The sequence below is a fragment of the Oratosquilla oratoria genome, chromosome 20 (assembly GCF_046742065.1).
Source record: "Oratosquilla oratoria isolate Oo_2021 chromosome 20, ASM4674206v1, whole genome shotgun sequence".
Taxonomy (NCBI): Eukaryota; Metazoa; Arthropoda; class Malacostraca; order Stomatopoda; family Squillidae; genus Oratosquilla; species Oratosquilla oratoria.
Window position 1 is genome coordinate 29841340 of NC_134796.1, and position 21380 is coordinate 29862719.

Genomic DNA, 21380 nt, shown 5'->3' on the forward strand with positions numbered 1-21380 from the left:
GAGGCTACGCTTGGAGCTATCCAAAAACAGTCTCACTCATGATGTTTATTCATCGTGACAAAATTGAGGACAAAGGAAACGAAAACACGAGAAGAACTTTGAATTTTATTACCGACGTTTCGACACTGGTCTATTTCAAGGTAAACTGCCATTAGTGGATAGATACACAGTTTATATATATTTTACGTCTGTTGTTTGCTCCTCCTAATTTTTCGTCTCCTCCAATCGTTGATTGCTAGTGATGCCGATGAGAGAAACCAGGTGATGAATCCTCCTCGATTGTGTGTGTGATGGCTCTTTTGGCAAATGCAGCAACAACATTTTCTTTTCTTTTTTGTAATTGCTGCTGCATTCACCCCTGACGTTCAGGACAGTCCCGTTATTAGTGGCCTTAGTGAATACGGATGTTTTAATTTTGGTGTCGTTAATATCAACGAGGACGTCAAGGAAAGGGAGTTTTCCATCTGTGCTTGATTCCGGAGTAAATTGTAGGACGGAGTTTTCTGTGAACTTCGGAGTTTTCTGTGAACTTCTGCAGCACCTGGCAAGATACTCACAACGAACTTGAACGCATCAGGCAACTCTAAACCAACAATGGGTTTCCCGATGCTATTATAAAGCATGGCATTCGCCGTACAAGGGAGAGGTTCCTTAAGGGTTGATTCACACTATCAGTCCGGACGTGCTCCACTCTCGCTTCGCTCCGGTTCTGAGGTATTCAGGGTTGATTCACACTATCGGTCCGGTCGCGCTCCGCTCTCGGTTCTGAGCTATTCACACTATCGGTCCCCTCTCGTTCCCGTCATCCCCCCTCCCTCGACACCAGTAGAAGTCTTACCATCAGTTACAAAGGATGTGTGACTTTTCTGACGCCGAGTTGGCAATAATTATAATCGCTATTGCACTTGATGAAGAAGAAGAAGAAGGAAAACAAAATAGAAAAAGAAAGAGATTGTGGGTTCATCCTATGTTGCAAGATAGGAAGACTGAAGGAGAATTTCATACTCTGTATCCTCGTCTTATTGATGATGAGAGTAAATTCCACAGCTATTTCAGAATGAACAAAGGAACATTTGAGAAAATACTATCCAAAATTGAGGATGACTTGAAATGTACAAGAAGATGCTGCACTTCCTGGCACTGATGTGCTTGCACCATACGTTATAGTGGGAGATGAGGCTTTCCCGCTGAAGAGAAATTTGATGAGGCCCTACCCAGGTTCACAGACTGAACATAAGGTAGAGAAGATGATTTTTAATTATAGATTATCTAGAGTCAGGAGGATAGTTGAGTGCACATTTGGTATTCTAGTGCAAACCTTCAGAATATATTTAAGGAAACTTAAAGCTATGCCTTCTAACGCTAATGCAATCATTACAACAACATGCATACTTCACAATCTGATACACCCAAATGCTGTTGCATTACCAGATACTGTTGTCATGCCTCCATCAAACACAGTACGTCCAATGAGAGGAAGAGGGGGAAATGCTACAAAGGAGGCTTTTGGCGTGAGAGAAAAACTGAAAGATTATTTCAGCTCCCCAGCTGGTTCAATGCTTAGGTAAAATGATAAAATATAAGTAGACAAACAAACTTGTGTAGGAATATTTGTTGAGTGAGCTAAGGAGATGCATTTCCGCAGTGGATAATAGGTTATTATGGAATTTCTTTCTTCGGTTAATAATGTGTATTTTTTTCTCTCAGTACCTTGGCAATATGATAAATATGCAAACATTATTGTATAGGAAAATTGTTTAGTGAGGATAGGAAATGCATTTCCAGAGTGAACATTAGGCTATTGTATGGAATTTCTTACCTTCACAACCCAGCTGCCTGCTTATTTCAACACAGCTTCTTCTTTTCGCCACGTTATCACTATAGTGCAGTTAAGTCAGGTCATACAGCTCTGGTTTACCTTATGACTAATTCTATTAGCATTTCATCTGAATCCACAAAATTAAAGTAAGTTTTGTAGGTTATATTTTATTCAGTTGGTGCTTATGTATATCCTCGCTGTACGCATTGTCATTGTATCAGTGATAAATAAAAAGAAAACGTATTTTTATCATTTTTCTAACTTTCTCAGAAGGTAATACTACTTGCTTATATGAAGGCTGAATCTCGACTGGAGTGGAGCAGGAGGAGCAGGACCGTGGCACCTGAGTTCACACTGGCGCTCACGGTCCGGTCTCGCTCCAGTAAAAATATATTTTGACGGAACCGTGACCGGAGCGAAACCGGAGCGAGAGCGCCAGTGTGAATACTTCCATTGAAATTAATGAGACAATATTGGACCGGACCGATAGTGTGAATCAAGTCTAAAGGTTCGTCGAAACAAAATGACAATCTGGAAATTATCAACATATTCTGTAAGATGTTTTATAATGAGCACAGCAAAGAAGAGGAAAATGCTATTCGCAGAATAGTTATAAACGGAGTTACCTCAGCACACAATATTAAGATAAACTTAGTCTGCCTTTACAAACCAAACAAAACCGCGTCACTCATTATGAGGAACAATACAGAGAACAGTGAAAACAATGTAGTGTATAAACACGCATGCCAGACAGGAATTTGTGCATCCTTTCAAAATACTTACATTGGATTCACCAGAACTTCTCTAGAAAAAAAGGCTTTATCACCATCATTATAATGGTGGAATTTTCGCTCACTACACAGCACAAGGCAAAAGACCACAAACAGCCGATCTAATTAAGAAATAATACTTCATTTACCGAACAAATGATCACCGCAGACTACAAATAGCAGAAGCTGTTTTAATCGAATTACTCTGGTTAAAATAAAACCCATAATAAATTGATACTTCCCCCCCCCCCAAAAAAAAAAAAAAAATAGAACACCATAGTGACGTTTGATCATAAGTTACGGAAAAAAAAAAACAGCCCACTCGGTGAAGTCATTTTCACTTGTGAACATATAGACTAAGAGGATTAAAATATTTACTATTATCACCCAGCTGAATAAGAGGTAAGAGACCCCGAAATCTGCAGATACTGGTTCACAGATGACTATCGGAAACTTCTGTTCCTCATTGAACAATGGTTGATTGATTTATGAATTTTTTGGCTCGAAGGCCAAGCGCCGGATCATTGAACAATGGGGAAAAAGGTCTTCCGCAATTTTGAGCGATCAGCTACACAGATCGTCAGAACGTCAGCGGCTATCCAATTTAACAAGAATTGTATCAGAGATAATAATGATAATAATAATAATAATATTATTACTATTATCATGATGATGATGATCATCATCAATAACAATATTATCATTACTATTGATTGTTGGAAGACACTTCTGTTCGTCAATAGTCTCCATATTCCAACCAAGATCTCCTCTCCTCTTTGCTCCAATGTCTGTAGCTCAAGTTTTGCCAGCCTCTCCTCATATGATAGCTCTGAGAGTGTTGGTGCCAATTTCGTAATTGCTCTTTGTATTCTTTCAAGTTTTGTTATACATTTTATTTTTTTGTACTTGGAGACGTTTGTGTGTGTATCTGTATTTATTTACCTAGTTGCATTTTGCGGGAAGGGGAGCTACGCTCGTGTGTCCCGCCTTTGTACTCGCAGTGTTTAGTTTGCTCTTAAACTCATGAATGGTTTTTGCGCACACTATTTCATTGTCCAGTTTGTCCCAAGTGCCCACCACTGTAATTGGAAAGCTGTTTTTCTTCAGATCTCTTCTGTAGCTATGTTTTTTTTCCATGTCCTCTTGTGCTTCTCTTGTCCCAGTTTAACAAGTCCTCTCTATCGAGTATTTCTGTGCCTTTCATGATTCTGTAGATCAGTGGTTCCCAAACTTTTTTCTGTCATTTCCCCCTTACACCCAGTTTAACCATCCAGATTTCCCCCTTTCATGTGTATGAGGGAAAGAGTAGTTAAAACACACTGTGACTATTTACTATTTTATTTTTCAAATGTACATATATACTGATAAACAGGCATTCTCTCTCTCTCTCTTTCTCAGACATGAGAAAATTCATTTGAGATTTTTTTTTAGTTAGTAGGTAGTGTAATTATTTCCCCCCTGGTAGGTTCAAATTTTCCCCCAGGGGGAAATTTCCCCCAGTTTGGGAACCACTGCTGTAGATGGTCAGTAGGTCACCTCTCTTCTTTACTACAGAGTCGGTATCTCCAGTTTAGCCAATCTCTCCTCATATGGCAAGTTTGCTAGTGCAGGTGCCATTTTTGTTGCTGCTCTTGTTGTGCACGTGTGTGTAAGCACAATGTATGGAGGGTGATATACGGACACATATGAGTCATGAATATTTTTTATGGATTTATAAATCATCAACACAGTAAGTATATATAACAAGTTTCCATATTTCATACAAGGAAAAATTCAGTATACAAAACTATTTTTGTACTTATGTTACCTGATTACGTGAGATAGGCAGCTTGACGAAGACAATAGCCAGGTGCCGGAGTTCTCACGCCTTTGGAAAATTGTCTCTCACTCCAAAGCTGCTCTATACTATAAAGGTGCACACACTCGTCCATGGTCCCAACAGATTCATAGTACTCTTCGGTCTTAAATTAATTCCTGCTCGCCATGTTGAAGTATCTGCCTTTACTTTTAAGTACGGTTCTGGTAAGTATGTAAATAATTATATTCGGTAGCTCTGGAGGACATAGAGGTCACTCAGACATACACATCTCGAAAAGCAAAGAATATAAACAAATAATCAGTTTAGATTTTGAGGAGTCCTCTTTTACACAAAGCTCAGAGGGATAGGTGGACTGTGTACGAGTATATCTAGACTTAGAAAAAATCTTTGACAAAGTGACACATAAAAGACTGATATGGAAATTAGAAAACATAGGAGGCTTCAGTGGAAACGTACATGAATGAGTAAATTTTCCTCAAAGGACAGACGTATGGGAACAGTAGTGAGAGATGGAAAGTCAAACCGGGAAAAGTAACCAGTGGTGTATCACAGGGCACAGTTTTAGCTCGTGTAATGTTCCTCTTATATATTAATGATATGATGAAAGAAAATAAAAGTTACCGAAACTTCTTTGCTGACGATGTATCACGAGGGTGAAAAGCGAGGGTTGTATAATGTTGCAAAAGGACCTGGATATATGAGTGGAGCATTAATTTTGACACCAAGATTCAAGAAATGGAAAATATTGAAAATAGGCCAAAGTAAGAAAACACTGATGATGGGTTACAAAATGGGGGATGGAACAATAGGGAAAGCATACGAGAAAAAGGACCTATAGGTATCATAATCAAAGATGACCTGTCATCTGAAACACACACAGGGAAATAAGGAAAATAACAGGAGAGACCTAAAATCCCTTTAAAATCTTAAAGACCTGTATCAAGTCACCTCTGAGTCTACGCTTTTTTAGGGAAAACAGATTCATGTGTTTTAGTCGATTTTCGTATGATTTATTTTTGATACGGAAACAGCATATTCCAAATGTGGACGAACCAACGATTTATATAGCTTGTTAATGAGTGATGGACTTTTGAAATCAAAAGATCGCGCAATCAGTCCCAGAATCTTATTTGCTTTCTCAGAGGCTGAAATACACTGCTTGGATGATTTGGTGTCGTTACTGATAATTACGCAGATCTTTTTCACTATCCACTTTTGTTAACGAATTTCCAAATAACTTGTAATCGTACTTAGTTATTTTTACCTATGTGCATTACCTTGCATTTACTTGTGTTAAATTTCATTAGCCACTTTTCAGACCATTGCTGTAATTTATCTAAATCTTCTTGACTATCTAATTGGTTTGAGTGATCATTTACCACTCCGCACAGTTTTGCATCATCAGCAAATTTGGAAACAGTAGATTTTAGTCTATATCATTTATATATACTATGAATAGAAGTGGTCCAAGAGCGGAACCCTGAGGAACTCCACTTGCAACACTTTTCCATCCAGAAGTTTTTCCATTTAAAACTCTCTGTTTTCGACATTCAACCAATTACTAGTCCAACCTAATAGGCTACCACTTATTCTATGCAAAGCTAATTTAGTAAGTAGTCTTTCGTGTGGGATGGTATCAAAAGCTTTTGCAAAGTCTAGATATATTAAATCTATATTGTTTCTTTTGTCATAATTCGAGATAACTGTTGTAGAATTCGTGTAAGTTAGTCACGCAAGAACGTTTCCGTCTAAAACCATGCTGGCTATCATGGTGAGTGAAATAATAAGTTAGACATGGAGGTTTATTGAAGGGTTTCATTCTCAGGGACCAGTCATAGACTTGTGGTTGAAATTCACACATTGGATGTCAAGTCCAGGAGAATTCAGATATGTAATCCATCAAGATTTCATCTGGAAAAGCTCAGGGATAATGTGTTTACTCATATGTGGTAGCAGTGTTCATTTGATAAAAAGTTCTTTGAGCTCTTGAGGACCCTGAAGAACTGTGACATAACTTCAAATGAGTTCTTTAAGAGGCCAAGGAGTTCAATGAAGAGAGCCCAAGGACATGTTAGGTACAGAGATAAGTCTGCTACCAAACTGGCTGATGACCTGGACCTATACAGGACTATGAAACAGTGGAGTGGAGCTCTTTTGTTGGGGAACAGGGAGAGGTGTCAGGGAGATTGTTAAGGATGCCTTGGGCTAATTCAAAGGATTACAAAAGAAGAGCATGCCAACAGGAGACCTTTTGGTCCATAACTAAGTCAAATGATCTCAGACCTTCTCCCTGAATCCTGAAGAACCCGTTTCAAATTCTGTGACCCAGATGACCATTCTCCAGACAGTTGATTGGCAACTTGTGTAAGGCATAGAAAGGCATAGAGCTCAATGTGCCATTAACTTTAAGCAGTTGTACATTGCTGAATCTCCAAGACTTCTAGCATACTGGTTAGTGTTCATTGGTGGTTACTCCTTCACTAATAGATGAAACTCTACCTTCTCTTGGTGAGGTTAGGGAAGCTGTAAGTTAAAGGGTGGAAATGTGACTGGCATCTGGAACATCAGTGCAGAGTTGCAGAAAGCCATTTGGATTGGTGGCAACTCTTATTTTTCCCTGTGAATGGGTAAGCAAATGTCACTACATTATTATAGTTCCTGGTTTTGTGAGGGAGGTATCTTAACTCCGTTCATGGGGAAGTAATGTGGAACTGGGTGAGGATTGAGCAGAGAGGTTTTGAATTTGGCGGGGGTGGGAGAGGGTGTGTCCTGTTTGTATTGTTGCCTCCTTCATTATGGTTCTTATGACAGTAAGGGTAACCTTGGTAGGGCAGCTCCCCATCCAAGTGAGAGTGAGGCAGGGGTATATTTAAGGCACCTGTTTCAACCCCCATCCTATGTGGGCAAATATAGTCAATCCTAAATAGGACTATTCAGTCATGCAGGCTGCTGCCAAGCTATACCGCTCCCTCAGTCCCAGCTCAGGCCAGCCAGTGAGCCTGCATTGTCTGCCATGTGGATTATAACTAGGGGTTTCCAGAGACCACTATCTGCCTCCATCGTCACACACCATTGCCTGAGGACTTTAGGTTTTACTGGGAAGAATCAAGTTATTACTAGATAGTTGTAGGAAATTTTTGAGTGACTGAGTATGCTGTCAATCTCAGTCACTGTCCCACACAGAATAAACTCTTTTGATGGATGTTGAACCCTAGGGGGACCACTAGGTAATGATGCAGCAGTTTCTTTTTTTTTTTTTAGAAAAAAAGTCTGGAGTCTATCACCTATTCCCTTTTCCCCAAGGAAAAGGGCAATACATAAAAGAATAATACCAGTATATATTTGTACATATCTATGTTGTAGGTGTATTTACTAATTATAGTATACAGGAAAGGAGCAACACTCATTGAGTTCCATCACCTATTCTCTAATTTTCTAACATACCTAGACTCAAATTCATGTACAGTTCCAACTTAATCTATATCTTTGATTTCCAGTTATCTTATTTAGATATGAACTCATGTATTGTTTGAGCTTGGGCCATATCACCTTCTAAGCTATTTCACATATTCATACATCTGTATTGAAAACTATTTCTTCACATCCTTTTGACGTGCACATGTAAAAAGCAGTCACATAAAGGCTCTTTTGATTAGGACCTATGCTAATATCATTATTCATCCTGCAGGTGGCTGGACAAGATGCTTCTCCTGTGAAGGTCCATGTGTACTACGAGACATTATGCCCTTACAGTCGGGATTTCATCGTGAATCAGTTGTATCCAACCTGGACTAAGGTGAAGGAAATCATGGATGTGGAAATGTTCCCTTTTGGCAATGCCAAGGTTAGTTTGAAATGATGATTTCTCTCCATGTGAATAAAATATTATGCAAGCATTCCACAGAACATCTATTCATAATATTCATAATCATTTCACTCACTGCTCCATTAACACGCTGAAAGACAACACACTGCTGCATGCCAAACCCCCTGATATCCACCCTTCTGAATCCTCTCTCCCACGAAAGGACAATCCACCTGGCCAGATTGTGGTGCGGCTACCACCCAGCACTTCTAAGCTACCTGAAGAGGCTGGATGACCGCATTGTGAACAGCTGCCCAGGATGTAACACTTCACCCCATACCATACAACACATAATGGAAGACTGCATTATACACAATCATGCATGCAAACAACACAACATACACTCTATAAAGGATTTGTGGGAAAACCCAGTTTCGGCTGTGGTATTCCTTGGGGAGACGGGACTGCTCGGACAGACAGTCTAGGGAACGACAACAACAACAACAACATCTATTTCTTTATATTTTCTATTAATCATGCCATGTATATATTTATATATACAGTACTTGTTCAAAAGAGCCATACAGATTGTATGTGCTGTATTGTCTGTACATACATTCAAATGAATAAATATGATTGTATGATAAAGAGGGCTGATGAAAGAGTATTGGCATAGTTTAGAGACATGGAAAGAATGAGTGAGGAAAGGATAGCAAAAAAGGTGTGGAAGGCAGAGGTGGATGGAGTGAACTTGAGGGGATGACTGATGATGAGATGGATGGATAGGGTGAAAGGGGCTTTGAGCAAGAGAAGAATGGTTGTTGAACAAGGAAGGGAGAAGGCAGAGGATAGGGGTGAGTGGAGAATGGCTGTGTACAGATGATACTTTGATGCAGCCCAAAGTTATTTCTCCCCGTCTTCTCTATTTTCTGCATGAGGGGATGGAGAAGAGGAGGTCGCTAAGTGAAGCGGCCTTGCTGTTGTCTTGCTGCATTACTTCTGACCTGGACAGTGGGCAGGAGACAGGGATGACCCTTTATCCATGAGGAGCTATGATGATAGGGAAACCAAGGAGTGGAATGGGTGGAAGTGGAATAGGTGGGAATGGAATGGGTGGGGGAAGAGGCCCTTGGTGTGTGTGTGTGTGTGTCTATATATATATATATATATATATATATATATATATATATATATATATATATATATACATAAATAGATAGATAGATGATAGTGTTAATATACTGATCTATGTAGTGTAAGTAGTGGAGGGGAGGACATTTTAGTGCAAGTGTGTGGAAAACACTTTGGTACATTACACTGCATATATATTTTATACAATATATATATGCATATGAACATAATCTGATTATATAATGGGATTGAAAAGATGTTATGAGAAATAGACATCTGGTAATGTATGCAAAGAGAAGATTCTATGAAGAGATCATCATGCCTATGACATTGTATGGTGTAGAGACTTGGAGTTAGAGGCAGAAAAAAGAAGCTTAAATGTGTTTAAGATGAATTGTCTGAGAAGTATTATATATATGTATATATATATATATATATATATATATATATATATATATATATATATATATATATATACATCTACACTGAATGGTTCCCAGCGATCAATTGATATCTTTATTCAACCACAAACAACTTTTAATTCCATGCCATCGCAATCGAGACTGAAGAATCGCTCGATGGAGACATTTTGTTGGAAATTTAAACGTGGACGAGCCGAGGATTCGAACCCAGCTAACCCGTAAGAAAGTTACAGTGACTTAAACCAATGCGCTATCAAGAGAGATATAAGTTGAGTACGATTTTCTTATATTTGTATGCTCGAATTACATACATCTACACGAAATATCGCGTTCAACCCACCTCCGCTATGATATTGCATTTAGCTAGTATGTGCACGTGGGATAGATTATACATCTACACTGAATGGTTCCCAGCGATCAATTGATATCTTTATTCAACCACAAACAACTTTTAATTCCATGCCATTGCAATCGAGACTGAAGACTCGCTCGATGGAGACATTTTGTTGGAAATTGAAACGTGGACGAGCCGAGGATTCGAACCCAGCTAACCTGTAACAAAGTTACAGTGACTTAAACCAATGCGCTATCAAGAGAGATATAAGTTGAGTACGATTTTCTTATATTTGTATGCTCGAATTACATACATCTACACGAAATATCGCGTTCAACCCACCTCCGCTATGATATTGCATTTAGCTAGTATGTGCACGTGGGATAGATTATACATCTACACTGAATGGTTCCCAGCGATCAATTGATATCTTTATTCAACCACAATCAACTTTTAATTCCATGCCATCACAATCGAGACTGAAGAATCGCTCGATGGAGACATTTTGTTGGAAATTGAAACGTGGACGAGCCGAGGATTCGAACCCAGCTAACCCGTAACATTATGTATCAATTGATCGCTGGGAACCATTCAGTGTAGATGTATAATCTATCCCACGTGCACATACTAGCTAAATGCAATATCATAGCGGAGGTGGGTTGAACGCGATATTTCGTGTAGATGTATGTAATTCGAGCATACAAATATAAGAAAATCGTACTCAACTTATATCTCTCTTGATAGCGCATTGGTTTAAGTCACTGTAACTTTGTTACGGGTTAGCTGGGTTCGAATCCTCGGCTCGTCCACGTTTCAATTTCCAACAAAATGTCTCCATCGAGCGAGTCTTCAGTCTCGATTGCAATGGCATGGAATTAAAAGTTGTTTGTGGTTGAATAAAGATATCAATTGATCGCTGGGAACCATTCAGTGTAGATGTATAATCTATCCCACGTGCACATACTAGCTAAATGCAATATCATAGCGGAGGTGGGTTGAACGCGATATTTCGTGTAGATGTATGTAATTCGAGCATACAAATATAAGAAAATCGTACTCAACTTATATCTCTCTTGATAGCGTATTGGTTTAAGTCACTGTAACTTTGTTACGGGTTAGCTGGGTTCGAATCCTCGGCTCGTCCACGTTTCAATTTCCAACAAAGTCTCCATCGAGCGATTCTTCAGTCTCGATTGCGATGGCATGGAATTAAAAGTTGTTTGTGGTTGAATAAAGTATATATATATATGTATATATATATATATATATATTATATAAAAACAAATGCCTCATATTTTTCCATGAGTCACACAACTGCACAAATATCTGCCACATTACTCTTACAAAATTACTTCATCTCTCCACTTGTGTGGTTTCTCTCATCCATGCCATTTTACAGTGTCTAGTCATTAATACACTTACTCCTTTTTCCCTTCCTCCTTTAGCTGGTTACCTTCCGTGTCCACTTAATTTTCTTTTTGCTCTACAGTATATCCCCTTCACAATATCTTTCATTCAGAGAAGACTTGGGTACATGTATAAATACAGATTAAATTACAAATTGAATAATTATTATGAATACAGTATATTAGTTGATCAAAAACATATAAAAATGTAGATTCTGGCTAATGTCATAAATGGGTGAAAAGGGAATATCTTGAGCAGGGAAGGGAGAAGGTAAGAAATATGTATGAATGGAGAATGGTTGGAATGAACCAGCTTAGGATGTTGGGCCCTGATGTGGGTGTGCTTCGTCTTGCTACATTGCTTCTGACCGAGGCAGTGTGCAAAGGACAGGGATGGCCCTTCATTCACAAGGAATTAAGGTAAATGTGAAATAAACAGGCGGCAGGTGGGTTGGGTCCGAGATGGGTGAGGGGATGGATGCATGCCTTAGCTGGCTACCTCCTTATATGGAGGAAGAAGCCTATTAGTATATATAGATATAATAGTGGTTTCATTTGGTTATTTCTTTTTTTCTTATCTTCCTTTTGAGACAGTGTAGTGCATATGGTATGCACAACTGGCATAAACACAGAGCTTGAAAGCAGTGGTGGGGTAAAAATTTTGTATATTTTTTTGTGCAATCCACTTGACAAACTAATTCCTGGTTCCCTCTGCTCTTATCATCTACTAATCACAAATTTTTCAATTAGTTCTTCCCCAGTGGTGATGGCTGGGGATTCAAATGCCAACATGGAGATGATGAGTGTAAGACAAACATGATCCATGCCTGTGCAAAAACAAAGTTCAATGACATCAACATTGAGATGGAGTTCATCATGTGTTTACTGTCATCTAACTACCCACCCAATGCAGGGGCTAAGGTAAGTGGGAAGGATTATTTCTTTTGAATTAATCATTGCTTAGAGGCTAGTATACTCCTGCAGGCATGCAGCCATGCTTTTTTTTTCCCTCTAGGGCAGTGATTCTTCCACTTTCTTCTCATTACTGTTACCCCTTGCAACTCTAGAGTAGGCCCATAAGAAAAATGAAATATAAGAAAAAATAAATAAATAAATAAAAAATGAATAGATAAGAATAAATAAATAACAGTGTGGGGTATATGATGGGGGGAGGAACTGGTTTATACAGACTCAATTTCTGAATGTAATTAATGATAAATTTGGCTTAGTGAAAATATGGGTAGTTATACAAGCTACATTTACTTATTCATGATTCTTTCCTTTCTCAATTTTTTCTATAATGCAACATGCTATGAAGTGTAATGGTGAAGATATTAAGTTTCATAATCCTAATTTTTTATTTGGGTAGATGTTTGGTTTTGTTGGGTGCATTCCTAATGCCTCTTGCTATGCATATCATAACAGGTGAACCCTATATTCATAAACTAAACTATTTCACACACCCAGTTGCTTCTTTCTGTACCTTACAACTAGTATGAGTGCCCCATGAAAGCAAAAATATTTTTATCTTACCAGTAGCAGCATGTATGAGTGTATATAAAAATTATGTATCCAGATGCACATACATAACATATACTTCATAAAATTAATTTTCCTCCACCACAAATAGTATCTGCATTTACAGTTAGATGAGATCATATAATAACAGAAAACACTATATGTGAATATTTTTCATCCTAAGTCTGACCTCCATGTCCCACAGTGTGCCACTCAGGTGAACAAAGACTGGCATCCAATTGAGAACTGCATCAATGGGCTCGAGGGCCAAGAGCTGCTACATCAGGTGGGAGTTCAACAACAACAACTGAACCCTAAACTTTACTTCGTCCCCTGGATTATCGTCAATGATGTAAGTGACAACCATGTTCAAGACTAATTTTATTACTTGGGTGATGGTCTTTTGTCATAACCCTATTCAAGACTGATCTAATCACCCAAGTGCTTTTTTATTAGCCTGATGTCACTTAAGTGATGCTCTTTTGCTCAGCAAACAGATTTTGTCAATCCTCAGACTCAACTAGGAAGAACTACATTTCAAAAGACAAATTGCCTTAATTCTATTTTGAATTATGATTAGCCTCCATTTCAACATCACAATAGACAACTTGATCATTAACTTGGTCCATATCAAGGGGTGGGGCTGTCTATTTGACTGATTGTTTGGCTGTCTGACTATGTGCACATGATTTTATTCAATTATGTTGTACCTCTTCAGTTGGGAAGGAATCAAACATATTTTCATTAACCTTTTTCATGACAATGATGGGCACCTGTACATAATGGTCCTGCAAGGTGGACAATAAAGCTGCCCATTTCCAAAACCCACTAACCCTCTTCTTCAGGAGGTGGAGGTCTGACACTCAAATTTCCAAACTAGGCCCAAGACCTTTATCAACTTCATTTGTATTTCTAACATTTTTTCACACATGGAAAACTGACAACTGGCAACTGTTTTCCTCTCCCAACAACTTTTAGCCAATAACATAGAAACAGTTTGACACTGATACAATGCAGACAGTAGTCCAGAATTTCTTTCCAGAGAGATCTGTGAGAGGTTCTGTGGACCAATACCAGCTACTGTGGGTTTCCCCACTTGTAAAAACTTCTGTCAAGGATTGATTTTTTTTATGCCAAAGTTGATCTGTTTTATTTTGGGCAATCCCAGATGATTTTATTCAGTTGCATAGTAGCCACATCAATTGGGAAGATACTGTGTACATATGTGCCTGGAGGGGACATGAGGGAGCAGTTACATACACAGTTATATCTTGTTTACACATGTAAAATGGCTTGTAAAGTATGTGTAATATCAGAGGACCACCTTTATTAAGATATTCATAAACATGATGGAAAAGAGTGAAACTAGATCTTACATTCAAAGACAACAGATAAATGGTGTAATTTACCATTTTGCCCTCCCGCATTTAAAAAAAAAAATCCTTTTGTCAGCCATGTATATGAAAATGCCTCCGATTTTTCAATTGCATGAAATGTACCATAGTGAGCTACACCAAGTCAATTACGTTTATCATGATCAAGTAATCTGTATTAGTCATTTAGCGTATCAATAAATCATTTATCTACCAGCAGTCTATATATGATGTAATATATACAATGGTAGCATAAAATTTGGATGGAAAATTAAAGGCACCCAACTTTTTTTGCTAAATTCAAAACATGAAAAATACCCCTTTCCAATCAAACTTTTCACTATTTTTCAATACTAGCATCTGTATTGTTATTTAGATGAGACAATATACAACACTTGGCAACTCTGTTTAGTCGCTCCTGGGACCACGTGGTGTCAGTTTGTAAACATCTCTCATGTGGACTAGTCAATATTTTGCAGTGGTCTCTGTTTTTGTGCCTCAATATCTTTGTAATGGGAAGTGGTAAAGAGCTGGGAGAGACACAATTGTTGCTATTATAACCTTCTATAAGGAGGGTTACAAATGTACAGATATAGCCACTCGTATGGGAATGGGAATATGGCAAGTGCAAAGGTGGACCAAGAAATGTCAAGATGGAGGAGGTGACACCAATCCTACCCCCAAGCCTCAGTCTGGTTGGCCAAGGAAGATATTAAATCATACTTCTAAGTTATTAGGAGGCAGTTGGATAAAGATCCAACACTCACAGCTTGAAAAATGAAGGAAAATAACCATGCACTGCAACAGGATGTGTCTGTAAGATGTATTTCTGATCATTTAGCCAAAGATTTAAAATATTGTAGTTGTTGTGCTAAGGTTTTTCCCCTCTTAAGTGCAAAAAACATATGTGATCACTTAGATTTTTGCAAGAAATATAAGGATTGTACCCTAGAAGACTGGGAATAAGTATTGTGGAGTGATGAGTCAATGTTTGTGGTATCGTCAGGCTGTAGGTCAAAGTGTGTGAGGCGCCCAAGAAATATAAGGATTGTACCCTAGAAGACTGGGAATAAGTATTGTGGAGTGATGAGTCAATGTTTGTGGTATCGTCAGGCTGTAGGTTCAAAGTGTGTGAGGTGCCCCTGGAGGTCGGACCCTAATGACCCACGCTATGCAGCTGAAGTGGTAAAACATGCACCAAGTGTTATAGTGTGTGAGTGCTTTGCCTTTGGTGGAGTTGGCAATTTAGTGTTTCTTGAACAAAACGATAGTGTAAATCAGCTCAGTTATTTCAAGTTATTGTGTGATGACCTGCCTAAAAGTTTTGAAAAGTGTAACACTAGGTGGTTTATGCACGATGGAGCTCCTGCTTACACAGCTTGGTCTGTTACCCAGTGGTGTAGATTACTTCAAAAAGTGGCCAGGGAATTCACCATACCTAAAAACAGCATGTGTAGCACATAATTAAAAAAACAGCTTCAGGATAGTGATGTTTCAACTGTGGTAAAGCTAAAAATAGAAATACAGGATATTTGGAATATTATTATTCCCAACACGTAGCAAAATTGGCAAATTTAAAGGAAAATTGCTTGGCAAATAAGGTACATCATGAGCCGTTTAAATATCTACATTCGTCTTGTTGATTTACGCACAAGTTTTCTGCTACCACTGTACAGTACATGAAAACAGCAAATGCCTACCTAGATAGCCTAAAGCCCCATCCACCACCTTAGTATCATTCATTGTCTTGCAACACATGCAAGAGTATCATAAAGTAATGGACTAGCCATTTTTATCTTTAGGTAAGAGTGTGGTGGAGTGCAAGGTTTCTTCAAGGTTGATGTGGATGAAGGTGAAACTGGGAAGGAGATGTGGGTTTTTGTAAGTGCATATGGGCCTGGTAGCGAGAATAGTGTAGAAAAAAGGGAGCTGTTTTGGATAGATTTAAATAAATGCATAGAGGGTTTAGGAAGAAATGTTATCGGAGTGGTATTGGGAGATCTCAGTGCTAGGGTAAGAGACAAACCAATAGATGGAATGAATGGGAAGTGTGGAGTTACAGGGAAAAATCGTAGTGGAGAGATGATGGTGGAGGTATGTCTAATTAAAGAGAATTGATAACAGCAAATACAGTGTTTTGGAAGAGTCAAGCATAAATACACATGGGAGAGGATGGTGGATGGAAGAGTGGTAGATAGGGCTTTAATGGACTATATAGTGGTAACCAGAATAGTAGGAAGAGCTTTGGATGTACATGTTCTAAGGAGAGAAAGTGGGGGAATATCAGATAATTTTTTGGTAGAACATAAGTTGTTGTTGTTGTCGTTCCCTAGACTGTCTGTCCGAGCAGTCCCGTCTCCCCAAGGAATGCTACAGCCGAAGCTGGGTTTTCCCACAAATCCTTTATATAGTGTATGTTGTGTCGTTTGCGTGCATGATTGTGTATAATGCAATCTTCCATTATGTGTTGTATGGTATGGGGTGAAGTGTTACATCCTGGGCAGCTGTTCATAATGCGGTCATCCAGCCTCTTCTGGTAGCTTAGAAGTGGTGGGTGGTGGCCGCACCGCAGTCTGGCCAAGTGGACTCTGTCCTTTCGTGGGAGAGAGGATTCAGAAGGGTGGATATCAGGGGGTCTGGCATGCAGCAGTGTTGTCTTTCAGTGTGTTAATGGAGCGGTGAGTGATATGATTATGAATATGTTTCCGGAGGCTGGTATTTGGTGGTTGTGGAGGAAGAGAAAGAGAGTATTTGTGCGTAATAAAGGTCTTTGGGTGTTGTTTTAATGTTTCTTGGTTGAGAGGGAAGGATAGATGGAGAAAGAAGAAAAGGACAGAAGGTAGGGAGGTACTTAGAGTAAACTGCTTAAATGGGAAAGAAAAGGTGTACAAGAAGAAGCCGAGAGAAAAGTGTGAAGGAGTGAAGGATAGAGTAGAACTAGGAATGGAGGAGGAATGGGGATGGTTCAAGGAGGGAGTCAGAAGGTGTACAAAGATGGTATGTGGAACAAGGAGGATGGGAGGAAATAGAAAGAAGGGTAGTGAGTGGTGGGATGATGAAGCAAAGAAGGTTGTAGAAGAGAAGAAATGAGCATTCATGGGTTGGTTACAAAATAGGACAAGAGAATCATATGAGAGGTACAAAGAAAAGAAAAGTAAAGCATAAGATAAAGGAGGCAAAAAGGAGAGTTGATGTGAAATGGATAAGAGTATGATAGAAGATTTTGAAAGAAAATAAAAAGATGTTTTGGATGGAAATTAAGAGAGAAAAGGGAGGCAAATCAAGTAGAGAAAAGAAAAAGGTGAAGATGAGATGATAATGGAAGAGATGGCAGTAAGAGAAAGACAGGCAGAGTATTTTAGGGGGTTGCTAAATGTGAAGGAGGATAGGGAGGGAAAGACAGTTGCACTTGGAAGTGCTAAGAAAATGACAGTGATGAATGAGGAAAATGGAGGAGAAATAAGGAAAGTTGAAGTGAAAGTAGTCATTAACCACTTTGGTACAATGACGCCTATGTAAGCATCATGAGGCACAAGTGGGTACACGAGGATGCTGGTGTCGGCGTCTTGATTATATATAATTTTTGTAGTCATACATGAGTTACCCCTGGATTCTGTGAACTTGTTTGATCACATTTTCTGTGTTTATTATTGATGATGATATGGTTTAATGTCACAAACTCCCCCCTATCAGAAGGCTAGGACAATGCCCCTCACAGAGGACTTTGTGTTTATTATTAGAGTAAAAGAGACAACGAGTAATACAGCAGTGACTTTATATTTTATAATGTGAGTACTGTGATGCATCGTTCATATGGCAACCGATTCTGCACATGAGAATTTGACTTGTACTGAAGTGGTAAAAATGATGAGAGCAGGTATAGCACATGAGTTAGATAGGGTGTAATGTGGAGTGTAAAAAAAAAAAAAAAAAAAAAAAAGATGGACTGGCTGGTGAGGTTGTTTAATATTTGTCTAAAAGAGGGTAGAGTACCAAAGGACTGGAGGAGTGCCTGTATATTTCCACTTTACAAGGGAAAAGGGGACAAGTATGTGCAGTAGTTTCAGAGGGATCAGTTTGTTGAATGTAGTTGGGAAAGCTTATGCGAGAGTTTTGATTGGGAAGATTTAGAGAGGAACTGAGGGTGTGCTTAGTGAAGAACAGTGTGGGTTTTGGACAGGTAGGGGTTATGTGTATCAGATTTTTGTGGCAAGGCAGATATGTGAGAAAGCTATAGGAAAAGGTAAGGATGCTTTTTGGGCCTTTATGGATTTGGAAAAGGTTAATGACAGGGTGGACAGGAAGGCACTGTGGGAGGTATTGTAGATATGTGGGATAGGAGGAAAATTGTTAAGACCTGTCAAGAGTTTTTATGAGAGTAGTAAAGCCTGTGTTAGCATCAGAAATGGAGAGAGTGAGTGCTTTGAGGTAAAGGTGGGATTTCACCAGGGATGCATTATGTCACCTTGGCTGTTCAACTTATACATGGATGGGGTAGTGCAAGAAGTAAATGCAAGGGTAGTGGACCAGGGATTGGAGACTTGAAGAAAATGGAGAAAATGGGAGTTAAGCCAGTTGTTTGCTGATGACACTGCGCTTGTGGCAGGATCAGAGGAGGGATTAAGGAAGTTAGTGAGAGAGTTTGGGAAGATGAGTGAAGGAAGTTGAAGATAAATGTGGGTAAAAGTAAGGTGATGAAATGTACAAGGAGAGATGGTAGCAAATTGGAAGGGAGTATTAAGGGAGAGAGACTGGAGGAAGTGGATAGTTTTAGATACTTGGGTGTGAATGTGGGGGTGGAAAGGAAGTTGGGAGATAGGGTGGATGAGTGTTGGGATGGTTTAGACACATGGAAAGAATGTGTGAATAAAGATTAGTAAAATATGTGGGAGTGAACATGAAGGGGCAACCAAGGATGAGATGGACAGATGGGGTAAAAGGGGCATTGGGGAAGAAGGGAATGTCTGTTGAGGAAGATGTCTGTTGACAGAAGATAGGGGTGAGTGAAGAATGGTTGTGTATGGATGATGCTGTGATGCATGGGAGTGGGTGGGGGTAGAGAAGGGTGGAGTATGTGTGAATAATATTCAGATGCAGCACAGAGATTTTTCCCCTTCTCATTTTCTGCATGAGGGGAAGGAGGGGGGTTGCAAATTAAAGAAAGCAGCCTTGCTGTGGATGTGCCATGTCTTGCTGCATTGCTTCTGACCCAGGGCAGTGGGTGAGATACAGGGATGACCCTTCATCCAGGAGAAGCTAAGAGGAAGGGAGGGGTGGTGAATGGGAGTAAAATATTTGGGGATGAAATGGGTGGGAGTGGATTTATGCCTTTGACTCTGGCTTGTAAGAGGGAAAATTTTTCACATATGTATGCAGATATTTTATGATCATATCATTATGCATGGGGCTTCACATTCATCTATGACTATGATAAGCAGAGTGAGGTGATTCTGGAAATGAACATTAGGCATTGCAAATATGTGGAATACATTTGAATAAACAAGTCCACCATTAAAAAAATATATCCTACTGTGCAATCTGCTTTGGTCCAAAAATCCGGAACCTGTCCAACTCAGTATAAATCTCTTTAATGCTATTACTGGGCTCTATTGCTGCATGTCTACATCCATACAAAGCACAGCTCACTTGGTCATTACCTCCACATATGTAAGCTATTTCCTCCACATCAGAACTACCCGTGACATCCATGGGTATCCCTAATTGCACGTAGTACCCATTGGGTCTGGATTTTTAGCACTAATAATACAGCTCAATATACAAAGTATATGAAATACATGAAAAGTAAATAAACCACTAAGTAAATATATATCACAAGGCAACTGTGTACATACGTAGCATGAAGTTGTGTGTTAACTTCACTATTTTTACCATGATATGTAATGAACCATTTGCCATGCTAGTTATTACTAAGGTGCCTAATGTTACTGTTTAACTACCTACAGTTCTTCAGTGAAGCACAAGTCAGCCAGTGTCAGCAGGACTTGCTTGAGGTTGTATGCAGCAAGTATGAAGGTCCAAATTGGCCAGCTGAGTGCAAAGACTCAATTCAAGCTCACATGAAGAACAAAACAATGGCAAACCTTGCATGAAGTTATCCTAAATAATAAATATTACTTGCCATGAATTCCCTTGTTTCATTTTTTTTTTCAACCACAAATTATTCAATAGTATGCAGTGACAAAACTTTCAGACAAAAAAAAAAAAAGTAAATCAAGGGCTTTTCACTCCCATCCAACACCTATTCCTCCCTCTCATCTTAGCTCTTTGTGGATGAAGGGTCATCCCTGTCTTCTGCCCACTGCCCTGGGTCAGAAGCAATGCAGCAAAACACAGTACATCCACAGCAAGGCTGCTTCACTTAACTGGCAACCCTCCCACCCATCACCTCCTGTAGAAAATAGAGATGGGGATAAATCACTTCAGGCTGTCAAAATACCATTCACACACAGCCAAACTCTACTCACCCCCCATCCACTGCCCCCCTCCCTTCTTTACATCACAGTATCATCTAAACAGCCATTCTCCAACCTATCCCTATCTCCTGCATAGCTCAACAGACATTCCCCTCTTGCTCAGTGCCCCTTTCACTCTATCCATTCATCCTTGGTCATCCCTCAAGTTCACCCCATCCACCTCTACTTTCCACACCCCTTTTTACTAATCTTTCTTCACTCATTCTTTCCATGTGTCCAAACCATATCAATACTCTTTCATTAGCCCTATCTGCCATCTCTTTTTTTCCTCTTCCCACTCTCCTCCTCACCTTGCTTCTCACTCTATCCAGCCTTGTAACCCCTACTATACTTCAAGATGTTTCATCTCAAATATATTTAAACTTGTCTCTCTCGACCTTGAAGTCTCTGTCCCATACAGTGACATCATTACAATCACCCTTTCACATAATTTCCTTTGTATCCATTCCTAGATGCCTATTTCTCATGACACTTTTTAATCCCTCTAAG

General features: G+C 39.3%; 1 protein-coding gene across 1 annotated transcript; it reads left to right on the forward strand.

Moving 5' to 3' along the window:
* The first annotated feature begins 4452 nt into the window (after window positions 1–4452).
* Window positions 4453–20542, forward strand: LOC143036437 (gamma-interferon-inducible lysosomal thiol reductase-like). The gene is made up of 5 exons (XM_076203789.1): window positions 4453–4611; window positions 8097–8252; window positions 12257–12427; window positions 13230–13376; window positions 20361–20542. The coding sequence occupies exons 1-5, from the start codon at window positions 4573–4575 to the stop codon at window positions 20505–20507; spliced, it is 660 nt and encodes a 219-aa protein (XP_076059904.1). The 5' UTR covers window positions 4453–4572; the 3' UTR covers window positions 20508–20542.
* Window positions 20543–21380: the final 838 nt, after the last annotated feature.

What these genes read in the sequence shown, in the direction of transcription:
- LOC143036437 (XM_076203789.1), top strand. Translation starts at nt 4,573, where the DNA reads ATGTTGAAGTATCTGCCTTTACTTTTAAGTACGGTTCTG. An exon ending in TCCCTTTTGGCAATGCCAAG is followed by an intron (nt 8,253 to 12,256) that starts GTTAGTTTGAAA and finishes TTTTTCAATTAG; the next exon opens with TTCTTCCCCAGTGGTGATGG. An exon ending in CCTGGATTATCGTCAATGAT is followed by an intron (nt 13,377 to 20,360) that starts GTAAGTGACAAC and finishes AACTACCTACAG; the next exon opens with TTCTTCAGTGAAGCACAAGT.